At 34.9% G+C, this 18241-nt stretch overlaps 1 protein-coding gene across 24 annotated transcripts in view; it reads left to right on the top strand.

Moving 5' to 3' along the window:
- Positions 1–18241, top strand: part of TCF4 (transcription factor 4) — a 434610-nt gene that overhangs the window by 297120 nt on the left and 119249 nt on the right. Inside the window, exon 1 of one of the 24 annotated variants that reach the window (XM_087958622.1) lies at positions 8673–8878. The exons of the other annotated variants lie outside the window; for them this stretch is intronic. Coding sequence (XP_087814748.1) covers positions 8810–8878 — 69 coding nt within the window. The 5' untranslated portion in view covers positions 8673–8809. Of the gene's footprint in view, positions 1–8672; positions 8879–18241 lie in introns of those variants that run through there. 24 annotated transcript variants of the gene reach the window in all.

Genomic DNA, 18241 nt, shown 5'->3' on the forward strand with positions numbered 1-18241 from the left:
AAACTTTTTGCTATATATACATACGCATACATACATACATACATACATACATACATACATAGACATAAGATATTCATCAACATATAAATACAAGCATGCATACATACACACACACACATTTATATACATACCTGTCTGTATATCTCTGTCTGTCTATCTACAGTATCTATCTACTAGAGTATCTATTATCTATATCTATCTATCTATCTATCTATCTATCTATCTATCTATCTATCTGATCTATATGGTTTTAGGAATTTATCTTCTTTATCTTCCTCCTCTTCTCTTTCTCCTTCTTTCTCCTCCTTTTTTTACCCTTCAACATTTTGTCAACTTCTATCTTTTTTTTCATCTATATTATATTTCACAAAATTATATTTGACAAAATGATACCATAGAAGAATAAAGGAATAGGTGCAATAGAATATCTGTATAATCTCTAACTAACTCATGCTGGATTCTTTGTTTCATTTTAGGGTATTTTGATCATGAGTGCCAACAAAATTGTTCAACAAAATTCAAGTTTTGTGATTCCTGTTGTTGAAACTTCCTGCATTTCGAAACTCATTTTCTTGAAGAAACCACATATATTATAACTCACAAGAAAAATGCATTCACCAGCCATAAATTCAATTGTATGGTTAATGCATTCCATTAAACAAAAGTGTGATTTATTAGATTTAACTTGACTGTCTTATATAAATTCAGTCATAATTTGTAATGCATAGCCTATCACAGCTTAGGATGTAAGGTAATCCAAGCCAATTTTGGGTAATAAATTTAACCATGTTAAGCATGTCATGGCTCAACATAATATGTGAAGTTAGTTATACACTCTAGCATTTGCAAACACATTGTTCAGTTTATGCAATCCCAGATAAGTAGCAATTGTCATGTAATCATGTTGAAGGTTGTGTGCAACTCTACACTAGTTGCACCCTGAGCAGCATCAGGGTACAGAATTATACACCTGGAAGAAGTAGAACTATTCATATGACAAATTTAACATATTGATTGCTTCCATTTGAAAGTAGTACTTATTGTTGGCATTAGCATGGTAGTTAAAGAGAATGGAAAGCCAGAAGCACCAGAGCAATTTTAAAAATTAGAAATCTCCTGAACACGCTTAGCTTTCTATTTTTCCTCCCTAATATTCACTAATGCACTTAGTAAAACCTTGATTTATTTTAATCAGAGAAGATAGACTGCATAATAAGGATAGAGTGATGATTAACTTCCAAAATTAATAACTAGATAGAAAGTTCAAAAATTCTGACCAAAGCAATTGGTGATAAAAACATTGATATCCCCTACTGTCTTTCATGTTGAATTAAAGCGTATGCAGTTGACCAACTACAATGGACTAGATTAGAATGGTTATAAATGATACCTTATTGGGTGTGACTTTGTTAGTCATATGCCACTATAAATATTACTGGATTCATTTCAGAATAAGCTGGGGAAACTAGATAGTAAATAGATTTTATTTATTTCTTAGAAGAGGATTAATATCTTAGCTGATTTTTCAGGATAGGATAGGATATGATAGGAGGTGAAATAGGATGGGATGGATAGAATAGAATAGAATAGAATAGAATAGAATAGAATAGAATAGAATAGAATAGAATACCTTATTGGCCAAGTGTGATTGGACACACAAGGAATTTGTGTCCAGTGCATAAGCTCTCAGTGAACATACAACAACAGTGATAAGCAACAAAGTTATAGTCATAAGAAGATGAGATAGGTGATAGGGAAGATGAGAATAATGATGATAATACTGCCATTTTAGATAGTTTGACACTGTTGTGGGAATCTGGTGGCATACTTACGTATTTATGATTGGGTTGCTTTTTAATTTTAATTTTTGTTTGGAAGAGCTCTTTGTCCATGTCTTTTGATAGTTACTTTGGTGCCTTTGTTGGAAAACAGGTATCCCTGAAAGCCAGCTGGGTGACCTTGGGCCAGTCACGCTCTCTCAGCTCAACCTATATCATAGAGTGGTTGTTGTAGGAAAAATAGGGGGAGGAAAGAGTATGTATGTTCACTACCTTGAGTTAATTATAAAATAATAAAGGTAGGATTAAAAATCTAATAAATAATAATAATACATTTTATATATGTTGAGTATGTTTTCTGTAAATGCTAGCCAGCAGGAAATTGCACTGGTTGTCAGATCTTGGGGTCTACTCTTAAGGATCACAGAATGGAATATTGCGCTGGTTTTCAGATGAAATGCAATCATCTTATGTCCACTTTTTTTTTTCTTGCCATACTAATAAAAGATTTGAAATGATACCTTAAATGCTATAAGGCAGAAACTGAAAACACATGCAGGTTCCAAGCTCATGTTTGAGTGATACTCAGAATCCCGAGAAATAAATCACTTAAATTTGGTAGTGATTTGTCATCCCAAGAAGGTATGCGTTAGCACCAATTTTTGAAAATCCACATAATATTCCTTTTTCAATTCCAGAGAAGCATTTACATCTGCATCTGAGTCCCAATGTATATTCCTTGGAGTCTCTATTACTGATCCTGTGTTGTGTATAACAGAGCAGTGAAGAAAAGAGAGTGGCTAAGGGTACCATAACATGTAAAAATAAAATATTTTAAACAAAAAGCACTTGCGTTGATTCTGGAGTAGAAGCGTGCAGAATGTTTTGAAACCATTCTAACTTAATCAAAAATATTTCCACTTTGAGACAGCTGAGTTTGCACTTCTGGTAAGGTGGTCAAAACAGCTGTTTCCAACTCAGAGCAAGAAATCTGAACTCAAGATATTTTGTGCGCCTCTACTGGAGATGGTTAAGCATAACAATGCTATAGCTCATGATCGAGAACTGTAAAACTGTAAAAACTGTAAACATTTTCCTTTGGTAATCAGACAGTATTTTTATTATATATCTGAATGGGTAAATAAGTCTAAGTAAAAAAAAATACTGTAGTATAACATTAGATGACTATATTGAGTTGTTGTAGGTATGTATATTAATGTAACAGCAATATTTGAGATAGCATCCATATTGTTTGGAATAAGTGGAACTTGGCATTTGGGCAATCTGTTCTACTATCAGCTTTTTGAATCAACTAAGTATAGCTTACTGGCTTTGCTTGGCTCAATGATATTATCTAAGTAGTTGTGTTCAGATGCAAATTTAGCAGCACCACATTAGGAGATTAAAACATAGATATCCACCTTTATTATAATCATTTTAATGAATTGCTAAACAAATTTCTTTAAGCACTTACTGTAGTGTTTTGATTCTTGATGATCGTGACTTGTCATTCTCAGCTTTACAGCATGAACTTCCCTAAAATTGATCTGCTTGAGAAATGAGTAAACAATGTTAGCATGGTTGAAATTATCTTTTTTTCTGATTTATGTATGTAATTATTTATTTATATCTTTAACTTTTATGAATATGATGAAAAGCTTGGAACCACATGCTTCTTTTTTAGAATATCAAAAATTATTCAGATTTTAGTGACTTTCAACTAGCTCCTTGTCCATTCTGAAGGCTGCCTCCTTTTCTCATTTCTCTCTCTCCCATCTCTCTGAAGTATTTGTGTTGTTTCCCTTATGAACTTTTATTTCATAGTAATCATGAACTCTTTCTTCAAGAAATAGAAATGGGTTAATAGCTGGTGTCTCTTTCAAGACTGACTGTAATTAGAAGACATATTATATACCCTGTAATTTGTAAAAAAAAAAAGAAGATTACAGAAAGTTTTTGACTAAATAGTCCTCGCTATTTGTTTAGTGACTCTTTGAAGTCACGACGACATTCAGAAAGTGACTTACAACTGTTCCTCACCATTACGACCACTGCAGCATCTTCATGGCTACGTGATCAAAATCTGTGCGCTTGGTAACCAGCATGTATGTATGATAGTTGCAGCATCCTGCCATTACCCACCTTCCCAATTGGCTTCTGACAACCAAAGTCAACGTGGAAGCTGGATTCACTTAAAGACCACAGGATTTACTTAACTGCAGTGATTCGCTTAACAACCACAGCAATAAAGGTCGTGAAATTGAATTCTACTCACTTGAGAACTGCCTTGCTTAGCAACCACATAAATTCCTCTCACAATTATGGTTGTAACTCAAGGGCTACCCTGTGTAAGTTTGGGCCTGGCCCATGAAGCATTTTTCATGTAAAGTGGGATGAATTGAGTTCTCCATTTTTATGGAGAATTCTGACTATAATAAAATGCCTTAGTGTGAACCCGGGAAACGTTTCTTAAACATTGGTTACCCAAACAAGTAGAGTACAGTCCTCGACTTATGACCAAAACTGAGCCCAAAATTTATAGCTTACTGGCTATAAATTCAGTAAGAAATTTACGTTGTTCAGTAAGAAATTTGTTAATTGGGTTTTGTCCCATTTTATGACTTTTCTTGCTGCATTTGTTAACTGAATCACTGCAGTTGTTAAATTAGTAATACAGTTGTTAAGTGAATCTGTCTTCCCCATTGACTTTCCTTGTCAGAAGGTCTCAGAAGATGGGCACATGACCCCAGGACACTGCGACTGTCATAAATATGAACCAGTTGTCAAGCTTCCGAATGTAGATCACGTGACCATGGGGATGCTGCAATAGTCATACATGTGAAAAACAGTCATAAGTTGGTTTTATTCAGTGCCGTTGTAACTTTGAACGGTCACTAAATGAAATGTTGTAAGTTGAGGACTACCTATGTGTTAAGCCATGTGCTACTTAAGTCTAAATCCTTCCCATTGATGTACTCACTTCGATTGTGGCTTTCTTAGGTATGTTAGATAGATGATAGATAGATAGATAGATAGATAGATAGATAGATAGATAGATAGATAGATAGATAGATAGACAGACAGACAGACAGACAGACAGACAGACAGATAGATGAGGGGAGGGGGAGATTATTCAGGGCATGGCAAGTTTGTTTCTTCATATCTAAATCAAGTTTTTATATTGTGGGTCAGGTAAAAAAACTGAGGAAAGGAAACGTACCTGATGGGTTAGACATTTGACTATAATGACTGAGCAGTTTTTAAAGACAGGAGATTTATTTCACTTTTATAGTATTTATTTCATTGTTTCAATGTCCACTGTACAAATGCTGTCTCCCTTGTAACACTGTGCTTGTGCAAACATGTTGTTGAATGTGTGCACAATACACATGGCTGTGTCTTGAACAAGCAAGAAAATAGTTTCTTTTCCTTTGCGTCTCAATCTGTAATTTATCCAATAGAAACTCTTATCATATTATTATGTGAATGATGAGTCCATAAGTCTGTATTGGTAAGGGAAAAGGGTTATATGAACTGGAAGTACTAATATTCATTTATGTAAATGGAATACTTACAATGCATCTAAGGACTAGATGGATAACTTGAGCAATTTGATTTTCTTTGTGGATCTCAAGCCAGAAAGTGCTTGAGAAGAATCTCATATTTAAGAATATATAGGAAGACATTTTATGCCAAATGAAATCATTGATCTAAGAAATCTGTGTGAACATTACACAAGCTAATCAAATTTAAACATGTGGGAAATACTGGAAGGGTTGTCATCAAAAGGAAGAGCAGGGATATCTCTTGAATCCAACTTTAATAAAGGCTTATAGTTGTCCAAATGTAATTAAAAATCCATTAACCTAACTTGTCAAAAGTAACCATAGCCTGAATTGCAGTCACTTTCAGGATTGAAAGGTCATTATTTCAAGGCCTACTGTTCAATGGGATCAGACTTCATTAATTTGTGTTTTCCTATAAACATCATAATATGAAATTTCATAATTATCTGATGCCAGTAATTAAAGCTTATAGTATTAGTCCGATTTTAGAGGGTTGTTTCAGTGACCATGAACTGATTAGAGTGAATTTAGAAGCTTAGATATCAATCAAATTTAGTTTGGGGTAAACTTTTATTAGAATTAAATGTTAATTGCATATTTCTGAGGAATCTACTAATCCATAACTTTGGGGGAATTCCCCCCTGCATTTACATCCGTCTGTGTGAATAAAAAAAATCTGAAGCTGCACACTTATAAAGAAATAATACTTTGTGTGCAGAAACAGAGTGGAATTAAAATTGTGTATATTCAACCAATATATTCAAATAAAATGTGTGTGTGTGTATATATATATATGTGTGTGTGTGTGTGTGTGTGTGTGTGTATGTGTATGTGTTTTCTTAAGTTTTCGTGGGTACTTACATGTATGGTATTCAGCTTTGTTCGGGTATTTTCCCATGTCATTATAGTTGTGCTTTTAAAGTTGTAGCAACGTTTCGGCAGAATCTCATCTGCCATCATCAGGCTTCTCATCTGCCATCATCAGAAGCCTGATGATGGCAGATGAGATTCTGCCGAAACATTGCTACAACTTTAAAAGCACAACTATAATGACGTGGGAAAATACCCGAACAAAGCTGAATACCATACATACATACATACATACATACATACATACATACATACATACATACATACATACATGTGTGTGCTGTTGATTCTCCATCACTATTATCACCCCACTCTCCTTTGAGAATTTACATTTTGTTACATGGATACTTGTTCTATTTTGATTTCTGGCCATTTATATTATACACAAAAATAGTTTAAAGGTTGGCAATGTGATCCAGTCCGTTTGACAACTAACTCTTCTAATCAAGAAAAAAAAAAAACCTCAAAGCATGAAATTTGAATGAAATGTGTGATTATAATTCAAGAACTGTTTATTCAAGTCTCTTAGGACCTCCCAAATAAATACAGAACAAGGAAGTTAGAGAAAGCCCTCTGCTCTCTCTTTTCTAAAATCTGTGTAGCGGCTGGCACTCTTTATGTTGATTCATAGAGAATACCAAATAAAATTTTACCATTAGCAAAGGAAGGAAGCAAGGAAGGAAAGAAGGAAAGAAAGAAAGAAAGAAAGAAAGAAAGAAAGAAAGAAAGAAAGAAAGAAAGAAAGAAAGAAAGAAAAAGAAAAGACTTACTTCAAGACTAACATTGCCATCTCTTGCTGTTTATTAATACTGTATGTGTTTTGTTACCATGTTGAGTGGTAGGAAAATAGGTGCTTTGAATTATTAAAGTTGATTCTGCAGAATAGCTTTATGCTCAGATGGCATTTGCTTCAGCATATGCAAATTATTTAGTTTCATTTGGGATCAGTTCCCAGGGGCACCCCTTTACTCTGATGCTCTGAATTTGGCAAGCTGAATCCAGTCCCCTTCTTCCCCCCCCCCCCATGCGCTCCCTTCCCCAGCCAGCCCTTTTAAACCTGTTTCCCCCACACACACACACACACTTTTTTTTTTTTTTTTTGCTTTTTTGGATTAGACAGCAGAGCGTAAAAGAAAAAATCAGAGCCGGTCTCTACCCAGTGGCATCGAATTGTGCCCTGAACATGCTTTATTTGTCTTCGTAGGCTGAGGGTAACAATACATGAAAAGCTGGAGAACCCTTAGATGAGATCCATGCTGGGGGAAAAGATTCCTCTCCCGACCCCAAATTGCCCCACCACCACAATTCTATTTTCCAGGGAAAGTTCTCAGAGGCTGGGTCATAATCTTAAGCAACCCAAAATGTGCATCGCCAAAACTCCCTCTCCTGTCCCCCCCCCTCTTCCTCTTCTCCTCCCCCCACCCCCGCAAAAAAACACCCCCGAGCCGAAACAAACAAACAAGCAAGTGCAAGATCAGGTTCCCTTCCCAATTGATTTCCCCCTTGAAGCCAATGCCAGCTCTGTAGTTGAATTAACTTCTAACGCTTCCAATCCGTTTCCTGCTTCCAACCGAAAAGCCTGGGATTTAGAGAGAGGGGGGGCGGAAATAAAAATAAAAATAATGACAAGGAAGAAGAAGAAGAATTAATAATAGTAATAAATCACCCAACCCACCCCACAACAGCACCCTAGGCTTGGAGCAGGGGTGTTTTTGTTGTTGTTGTTGTTGTTTCCCTGCTTCACGTTCAACCCTGTATTTTTGTAGGTAGTCGAGCAGGCAGTGAGAAAACACTGGCTCCTCTTTCCTTTTCAGCGAGGTCAGAGAGACGTGTGGGCTTTTTTTAAAAAAAAAATATAAAAAAAAATCCTCCCCCCTCCCCTTTCCCTGAGTCGAGTTCTCAGGCAGCTGCATACAATGCTGGGAGGCAGCCAGCAGCACAGACAGATGGTACAGTTATTAGATGTGCATCATACGATTCCCTTCCTGCCACTCGCTTTTTAATCAAATTAAAACAAAAAAGAAAGAGTGGGAGAAGGAGGGGGGGGGGAGTCAATTAACTGCATTTGTATTCTCTTCAATAATCGACCCTATTCCACTTTTTTTTTTACCCCTAAGGCAGATCAGTGGAAATTTTAGGAAAGAAAAGAGTGAAGGCAACTTTTTTTATTATTATTAGTAGTAGTAGTAGTATTTAAGGTTTTGGGTTTTGTTTTTGTTTTAAAGCACTAAGAATCAGCATTATTCCAGCAAGTAGACCAATCCAGGGACCCAGTGGAAGCTCTGCCTTTCTCTGTCTCTCTCTCTCTTTGCATTAGGAATTGCAGCTAAATCAGGACTGGGAAGAATTCCAGATTTGCTCTGGAAAGTTAACTGTCTCAGAGAAGACTCCTAGCCGCCGCCTCCCCCCCCCCCCTTTCCAAGCACCCCTAACGTCAGGAATGGTTTCTTCCTGCTTTGCATATTCACCATGCTTGGCCTGGCCATATGGGAAAATGCGACTGAAGGAATTGTTGTGAAAAAAGGGACAGCGAGTTTGAAATAAAAGTTGTTAGAGTGGTACTGGAGAGGAAAAAAAAAAAAAGAATTCAAGACCATGTATTGTGCATACACAATTCCAGGCATGGGAGGAAATTCTTTGATGTACTACTATAATGGGAAAGCGGTAAGCTCGCTCTGTAATTAAAGGTGTAATTTTGACAAGTTTTATTGTGGTACGAATGAGAGTCATTTGCTGCATTTATTGCTTTGGAAAGTTGTTCTGGGCTGCTTCAGAATACCTTCTGCCTGAGCTATCTAATTCTTGCTAATGTTGTAGTATTAAGCGTAGGTATCGTAAGGTAAGGGAAGAAAATTGAATTTCAGAAAATGCCTTCAGTCAGTTGGCAAAGGATTTTGCAACCTGAAACTTAACTTAACTTAGTTAACTCAAGCTTGTTCCTTTCTAAGCTAGTGTTTATTTCTTCGAATTGTGTTTAGGAATAAGGACTTTCTTTAAACCACCAGAAAGTGTTCAGTTGTCTGTTCAGATTAGTTGTTTTTGTTTTGTTTTGTTTTTCCCTTGAAAACAAGAGTTGGTGCTTCCCGAATCTCAGCTTCAGCTTCGCAGCTGAAGGGATTGAGAAAGAACTGACAGAGGGGAAAAAAACTGATGTAGAACGTGAATTTGAGACTGAAACGCAATGAAAAGAATAATGATGATGCAAAATTACAAAACAAGAGAGAGAAATTCTTGCCAACATCGCATAAATGATGTAGAATTTGTGCCTTGCATCTGAGCTTTTGCATCCATTAGAAGTACTTTGTTTAAGGGAAAAAAGGAGTGCATTCTGGTGTTTTGTGTACAATTTCAGGAAAAGCTTTCTACCTGCCATCAGGAAGATTGTTTATTTTTTTATATTTTGGTTATGTCTTCAGAAAGATTTTCTTTTTTTTTTTTTTATTTTAATGGGCATTTTAATGTTTTTGAAAAAGCTAGAAAATAATACATTAAAGTTCTCGAGAAAAGGCAGGGCTGAAGTCTGTGTTGTTTCAATTTCTAACATTGCATCTGATATCAATCAGGGTACAGCAAGTTAGGCCAAAAGGGAACTATTACAGTTTTAAACAAGGCCCATTTTAAAGTAGGGGGTTGGCACAAAATAAATTACACAATACTTATGAATGTGTGTTGCAGAAAAACACACTCCGATATGCACACATTGTAATACATATAGGTAGCTAATATTATTTTATACAGCAAATTTATCCTTCTCATGGAAGCGTCTTTTAGAAGGGTTACTATTTTTCTCCATTTATTTGGTTACAGATTATCTGGTTACAATCAAGAACCATAAACTTTGTCAATTTATTATATTGTTCCTAAAGGATATTAGGGAGTAATGCAACTGGTTAAGGAAAATGTTTCATTTTAACTGAGAACTATGAATCACTTTGCATGAGTTGTTGGGTTTGTTTTTTTTAATAATTGGAGGTTTATTTACAAACCTTTATATCCGTACACGAGACAGATAATTTATGCATTGGATGTAGAGTTTATAAATTTTTATGGGAAATGATATTGCTTTAAAACTGTCAAGGTTAGGAAATAATGAGTTGTCCACTATTTAAACATCACTATTTTTAAAAAATGCATGAATGATGGGCAAATGTGATATATGAATTCAAGCTGTCACTGTTTTAGTGTTGTGGTTTTAAAGCTACAAACTTTCTAAAAAATTAAAATGTTCACCTGGCACATATGTCTTCAGCAGAGTGGAATGTATTCTGTCTCGTTTGTGGATAAACAGAAGGATATATGACATCATATTACAAGTTATCTTTGTCTGTTATTCACCCATTAATAAATATTTTCATTTAGGGTTGATTTTTGGAGGTGAGGATAGAGAGAATCAGAACAGGAAGATGGTACTTGTACCACCGAGATAGCTGTCAAACGAAATGTATTTATAGGAACTGTTAAACGACGTTTATTAAAAACAAATCTGTTGGTGTGTGTTCAAGAAAAAGGCAACAAACTTCACACTTTCACGTGCATTGGAATCTGTGTGCCTGTTTGGTAGCGAAGAGAATAAACATTGGGGGTATATCAGCAGAAGGCAGACTTATTCCCTCAAACTGGAGAAATCTAAATTTTTACCTATCTGAAGAAGCGTCAATCGTAATTGCACGTTTAAGGATCACGATCAGGCCACAATTCTGGCACCGGGTGAGAAAACAAGAATTGCTTGTGTGTGAGCGCATGGAGTGGACATGTGCATTCACACACACATCTAGGTATATATCTGAAGAGGAATTATTTTTTATATGGCCAGTATTATTCTTGCTCCAATTAGATGTTGTACAGTTCTTGATCTGGTGCCAGGCATCTTGCAGATGCTGTGTATGCCCTGCCTGAATTTGTTTAGAGTGCCTGTCGGGAAGTGCTAGATTTCATTTCAAGTGTTGCACATTCTCCCAATTTGTGCAACCAAAATACAGGCTACGTTATTTTTTTAGGAGCCTTCTTAACTTTATATAAGATGTAGCTTAAAAATCCTCCTCTCCCCTCCCGACAAGCCAATGGCTTGTTTTAAATTCAGTTTGAACTCTCTGAACCGAGAACATCTAGAGAGGAAGTAGGTTATCTCTGGGAATAAACGAAAGTGGGGAAAATGGCAAAATCACTCCAGACCTTTCAGTATTTATATTAGAGCGAGAAGAAGAGTTTGTTTGGGAATGAGGTCTTTGTTGCTTTTATTTTAAAGCAAAAGGCATCTGACCAATTGGGGACTTTTAAATTATTCTGTTTTTGTATAAAAGCATCATAGTGTTTAAGGAAGTTAGGTACTTCCTTTTTTTCCAGTTCACCTGTTGTTCATATTTATCTGCTTCTTTTTAGCAAGGAAATGTTTCTTTAAAATTGAGGTATTCTTTAAAAAAAAAGAAAAGAAAGAAAGAACAATTTCAGAAAAAAAAACTATGAATAAACATGTGTGGTATATATGTGACGCTCCCTTTCTTGGTCATGCTTAGATTTAAAAAAAAATAATTCTTATTTATTTTTGTAATGCATGCTTCTGTTATGTAACATCTCAGCGTAATAGCTTTATCAACAAAGCCTCTGCAGTTGAAAAAGATTGCTTCTCCCAACTCTTAAGACATTAAGATATCTCTTGTGGCATGTATGGTCTGAAATTCTGTAGTCTCACTTTTTTAATCACATGTTTAGAATTCCTAATTGCACATGGCTGAGATTTTAGCAAGCAGTTATTTGATCAAATGACATACTTGAAAGAACGTGAAGACAGCAACGGTGGCATATATTGCAAATGAAATTGAAAACAAAAGTGGCAAAACTTTCACTTAATAGTATTTTAAGATCTCATCATTGATTCTCACCCACATGTGCATGTGATAAATCATATAGAGAGCCCTATAATTATCATAATTGCTCTTTTTTTGTACATTATACCGACAAGCGTGAAGCCATCTCAACAAATAGTGGTTCTCAAATAGTTATTTGTGAAGTTCTCAAATCAAAAAAACGAAATGCTAATGTGTTTTTGTGTTTGCATTCTGTCTGTTCTTATTATTATTAACATTTTTCAGCCACATAGAGTTATAAGAAATAAATATTTCATAGTATTGTTTCTACTAACAGGCTAGGCCAAATAATATAATTAATTCTGTTTATTAACAAGCAGTACATTTATTTCATTTATATACAGGTGATAAAGAATATGGATAATGGCAAATCACACTTACTGTTGTCTCTTTTCCTGTAAAATTAAATATCTGCCAATTAGATTCCTGTATTTTCATTGTTTTTCTAAGATAAACATACCCAGTAGTTCAAATTATCCTCCATATCCTCCATTTATGATACTAAAGTTTGGAAAAACTAAAAATCAGAAATAAAATATTCACAGACCATTATCCAATAACATGTTAAAAATCTTAGTAAAAATACAGTCCATGAGGCCTGTATGATTTAAGGTATCATATTATTATGCATGAAATCTAATCATTTTAGCAATTTGTCAATATAATAAATACCTTATTTATATTTATATTCATATACATCTATGCAAATTTGTAGCTGTAAACTATATAACAAGTTGGAAGGGCTTTTTGTTAAGACTTTAACTTATAGTAACCTCCCAACTCAACATGTACTTTAATCTGTAATAAATTATTTTGTAAATATTTTATTAATATCAAGAAATAATAAGAAAAGATTAGTATATACTAATACTTTTAATATTTAAAATCCCATGTGTACACCTATCCTGTTCCACTTTTTAGTGTCACAAGTAAAACAAAACATTTCATATTTAAAGTTTTCTTTAAAAAAACAATCTATCTCAGATAGCTCATATTTTCTGAATGCTGATATAACAATGATATTGTTTCTTTATATTACAAAAATTAAGCTTTTGTACTTTTACAAATAGATGCTTTAGGATACAATTTCAGTCCTCATTTTTTAATGTAGCCTTACACTACTGCAATAAAAAAAATACAATGAATAATCTGCAGAGCACTTTTTTTATTATAAATGTGTAAAGTTGCAATTGTTTTAGAAGCAAATCTGTATTCTACAACTCTTACAAATGAAATAGTGGTTGTTTTATGGAATAATGAATTGATGATCCATACATGGAAAATTAGTATGGTGTCCTTAAGTAATATATTTTTCCAATTCTGGACTGAAAACATTTGGGGGGGGGGGAGAAGGAGAAAATTAGATTGGTTTGAAAATGCTCATTCCCAATAGAGCCTTTGAAATACCTTTCCAAGTGTTTCGCAGAAATTGTGCAGAAGAGCAGTTTGCTTCCTGTTTGAAAATACACCATGTCTGGTTCATGTTATATACTCAGTTTACTGTAAAATTGCCATAGTATGTCAAGGACCAAGGGTTTAGCACTGCATTTTACCATGATGTGTTTAGAGAAAGCAACAAAAAAAAATAGACATGACTCTCTAGAATCATAGGGATATTCCTGGCTTCCTTTACGTGTTGTGTGTGTTGTGTATGTATTTAGAGAGTGCAAGAGCAAAGGGTGTCTTTGGAAAAGCTCATGTACCTTCTGTGAGAATTTGTGATAAATGATAAATTGTAGAATATTGTAAGCCCGATCTGTAACCCAGTGAAGTTGACTCAAAACAATTTTGTTTGGCTTGCAGTCCCTGAGGATAAATTGGTTAAACTCCAGTAACTCAGCTTAACTGGACTGTAGATCGTCTCCACTTTTGTTTTGTCTGAATAGTTGTCTGTCAGACCAGCTTTGCTTTTGACAAGCTTCTTATACACATAAAGGATGTCTGTCTTAAAACACATGTCGGGAAAATGTATGTTCTACAGAACACAGATGAAGCTGACTGATATTGCTAAAGGAAGCTGAAAACTCAGTTTCATACCCCAGCTTCCAGAAATCAGGCATTCTATTGATTACCATATTTTAATGTTTTTGTTCTGGAAATTGAAGCATATGAATCTCAGTCATGTTGTCTGTATCGTATATATGCCCACATGCACAGTTTAAAATCTTGCAGATGTCAATCGGACAGCTATTAGATTTTATATGTTCCTTTTTATTGCTTTTCTTATTACTGTTTGTGATCGGAATTAGTCAACTGCTCTTTACATGCAGAAGGTAAAAAAATATTTGGAGGAATTATCCCTGTTAAAACTAAATGGTTACAGAAATCACGGTAGAAGTATGCAATTCACAGAAACTTTTTTTTTTCATGGATCGGAGTTGTCTTACATCTCTCAAGCATTAGAAGAAGAGCTGAAAATACCCATAGTTGTAAACTTACCCCAGGTTAAAGTTGCATAATTTACCATACCACAGTTGTCTTTAGAAATGTCATTTGCCACAATAACAATCTTGTGTTTATGATTCCATTTGTATCATATAATACAAACAACTAAAAGAAAGGCAGGAAACTAAGTGTATGTGGCTGTAGAAGAAGGGGGGGGGACTTCTGTGTATCTGGTTTATTTCCCTCAAAAGCTTTTATTTGATTCTTACGGTGACCCAAAAGATCTATGAAGTTGAAAATGGAGGAAACTCTGTACACCTGCATGGGCTTAATAGGTTCCTAACCAGAAACAGGGCTACTATAAATACTGCTTTGTGCAGCACTAACGGGTGTTTGAGCTTTTAAGATACTACAAGCCAAACAGGAGCAGTGTAAGGCTGATCGATGAATGAAAATGGGACTGTCTTTATTTATACGCCCCTGAAATATGTAGTCCTTGCCTATCATTCTCAGGATCCCAAAGGGGAGCTTTCATAGATACCAAATTACGCTTGTTTGGAGAGAAGGCCATGTTGATATAATTGGTGGGGCAGCACGACAATGTTAGATTCCAGCTGCTTCCATTGGAGAGGACTTGCAAATACAGAGAACATGTTAACAATGCAGGCTAACATTTGATTTGGCTTTTTCACCTTTGTGTTTTAGTGAGAATTATAGACTTTGCAAATCTTGACTACTGTCAATAAGGCTGATATAAGACCAAAGTCTGTAATTTTAAGCATTTTGACTTTGAAGCGATGTATCTGTTTGTGTCTGGACATCTGCATATAAAGATACAGACCTACCCACATACTTCTAGCAAAGTTTTTGTAATTATAAGAAGTTTTTGTAATTTTGTAATTATAAGAAGTTTTTGTAATTATTATTATAAAGTTGTTAATTTTTCTGGCATGGATTCCACCACGTATGCAGTCTGTTAAAGTCCTTTTCTTTTTAATACAACATGTCTTCCGCATATTTTTCTTGCCCTTAACAGCAGTTTAAGAATGATAGAAAATATTGTGCTGATTGTCTCTAAATCATCTTTGCTTTAAAGGATAAAGGGAGCAAAGTGGAATTGTGGAATTGTTTTGTTGATGGGGGGAAGGGCTGGGAGAGAGTGGAGTCTACAGTGATGTTGCCTGCATATTTAAACTCCGTTAGGAGTGACATGATTAAAATAATCAAATGTATTACTTAAAAAAATTAAAAAGATAAGTAGTGCACCCCATTATTTTATTGACTTTTAAATATGGATTGCAGAAATGTTTACACTTTTAATGGCATTATTAAGCTAAACTGACAGATCAGTGGAAAAAAGTTGATTGCCCAGCATATTATTAACGCTGCACCTGTTACAACAATTCCAGTAGGCACAGAATAACAGAGTAATAGCTATGATCCTTTAGGCAGTTTTCGAGAGCGGTTATAAGGTGGGATTAAGAAAGAAGAAAATAAACTTAAGCACTGATAAAAAAAAAAACTAAATTGGAAGGAGGTCCTCTTGGATCCTATTGAACTTATGAGTAGACATGCATAGAACTGCATTCTTAGTGAAATTTTCTCTGGCATATTATGCTAGTTTTGATTAGCATGGAAGTTTTCAATAATGTTCATAGCTGTTGGTAACTAATACTCAGAATTAAAATGTATATTTTCCGTAATGTTCACCGCTTATTAAATTTTTGGTGCTGAGACATAGAGAAGTGCCCAGTTACTAACTGACTGCCATGTTTGCTATGTCCCTTGCTTTAAACAAAGTAAATCTGGATGCAAATTGAACTGAAAACACTGGGTTGTATTGTCAAAAATTAAATGTGGAATTGTGATTTCATATCTGCTGCAATTCATTGCATAGCCGTTTGGTTTTGCAGCCTGCTACACTGGCTTCTGTAACTGAATTATAGATAAATGATGTCTTTTTTGAAATTTAATAAAAAATGGTATTAATTCATATTTCTTAATTTGCTGTCTTAAAAGTGAAGTGAGCTTTGCATAGTCTTTGCAACCCGTACAGTGTAGTTTTCCATTGTGGTTTGTCTTGTGGGAATAATCTTGTTCTGTCCTACAACATCTGTTATGCGTTCGGTGATATGAGCAAAACAGTTCATAAACCATAAGGCCATGCTTTTTCTCTACCCATGTTTTTGTTAAATAATGGTAAAATCTAAAATACATCTTCAAAACATCCCTTGCACATTTTGTAAACCCTCCCAATTATCCTCTAAGGCTGAATTGTCGCCTCTCCCCCCCCCCCAACCCCCACCTCCTGCTCCTTTTGTAGGTCAATATTAAGAGTATATCAACCTGTTCTACCCTCCCTGTTCAATTTTGTAGAGAAGAATCTGCTCCTTTGTAAATTAGAAGGGCATATTCAGCAGTCCACGACATTAGATATTCAACGCAGAGTGGGAGTTCTAAACTGTAGTTAAATTTGGCAACTCCTCGCATAGGAATTAAAAACTTTTCTTGTTTCTATTAGTTCAGAATTGAGCACTCTTACTATCCTTCTTTAATCTCTAAATAATTGCTGCTGTTTTAGGATTGTGGGAACTAAAATTAGTTCCATTTTGGATTTATTTTCAGCTAATGCATTACTTCCCTGAATAAGCAAGGAAAGAGGGTGTAACCATTACAAAAATAATGGTTAAACAGTTTCTGTGCTGCCTGCAATTTTTGCATGGACTATATAATGCTGGCGCTTCAGATTAATGCAAAGTTACCCATTTCTAAAATTACACGCCTCTATTTCTATGATTAAAAATGCAGAATTAAGCAGATATGAAACAGATAATTTTTACAGTAATGGCAGTGACCCTTTTTCCTGTCTGTATGGGCAATAAATTCCATGCACTCACCATAGCCAAAGCATGACTGAATAACAGATTGAAACCTGTTATTAGATATCTTTGCAATGCCAGTCATACCGGAAGTTTGGTTGGCAGAGGGAATAATATGTGAAGATCGGTCATGTTTTCATTCAACTAGTTTTCAGCACAGCGGCCATGTTTAAATTAGTTATTTTCAAATCCTGACAGCTGTGCTATTTAAAACAATCCCAGCTGTTGTGATGTAAAATTGAATTTTCTATTAACACCTGGAAAAAAATGGTGTAGTATTAAATATCCAACCGCTGGAAGGGTAAGATGATATCTTCAGATTTGTGTTTGGTAATCCCATTTACCAAATAAGCAATCCTGTGTGTGTAGTGTTGAAATCGGTTGCAGCAAGAAGGAGCAACATAATGGATTTAGTCTCTTCTTGATATCAGTCTATGAAAATTTACCATGGAAGTAAATTCCAGTCAACTTATTCAGACTTGCCTTGATTTGGCTTAGTTTTATTTTGGCTTACATGGAAAGGCATACCTGTTAACGTACTTATCAATCTAATATCAGTGGAATTTGATTAACTGTACAAAAACAGAACCATACATCTTAAAGGATGCATCGGGAATAATCCATAATTCATCCTTATCCTATAGAGAACAAGCCCCAATATGTGTTTTCACATATAATATTAATATAATCATTTTAAGGCACTGGAACCAATGTGTTTTCAGCTTTAAGATCTGTTTTCACATGTCTCCTATGAAGGAACAACTCCATAAGTAATAGGACTTATTCACAATTATACAGGTAGTCTTCGACTTACAACAGCTCATTTAGTGACCAGTCAAAGTTACAACACACTGAAAAAAAAGTGACTTATGACAGTTTTTCAAAATTATGACCATTGT

Source organism: Notechis scutatus, chromosome 2, assembly GCF_049901735.1.
Source record: "Notechis scutatus isolate UNSWTSFEM ecotype Mainland chromosome 2, rNotScu1.2, whole genome shotgun sequence".
In the NCBI taxonomy this organism is placed as follows: Eukaryota; Metazoa; Chordata; class Lepidosauria; order Squamata; family Elapidae; genus Notechis; species Notechis scutatus.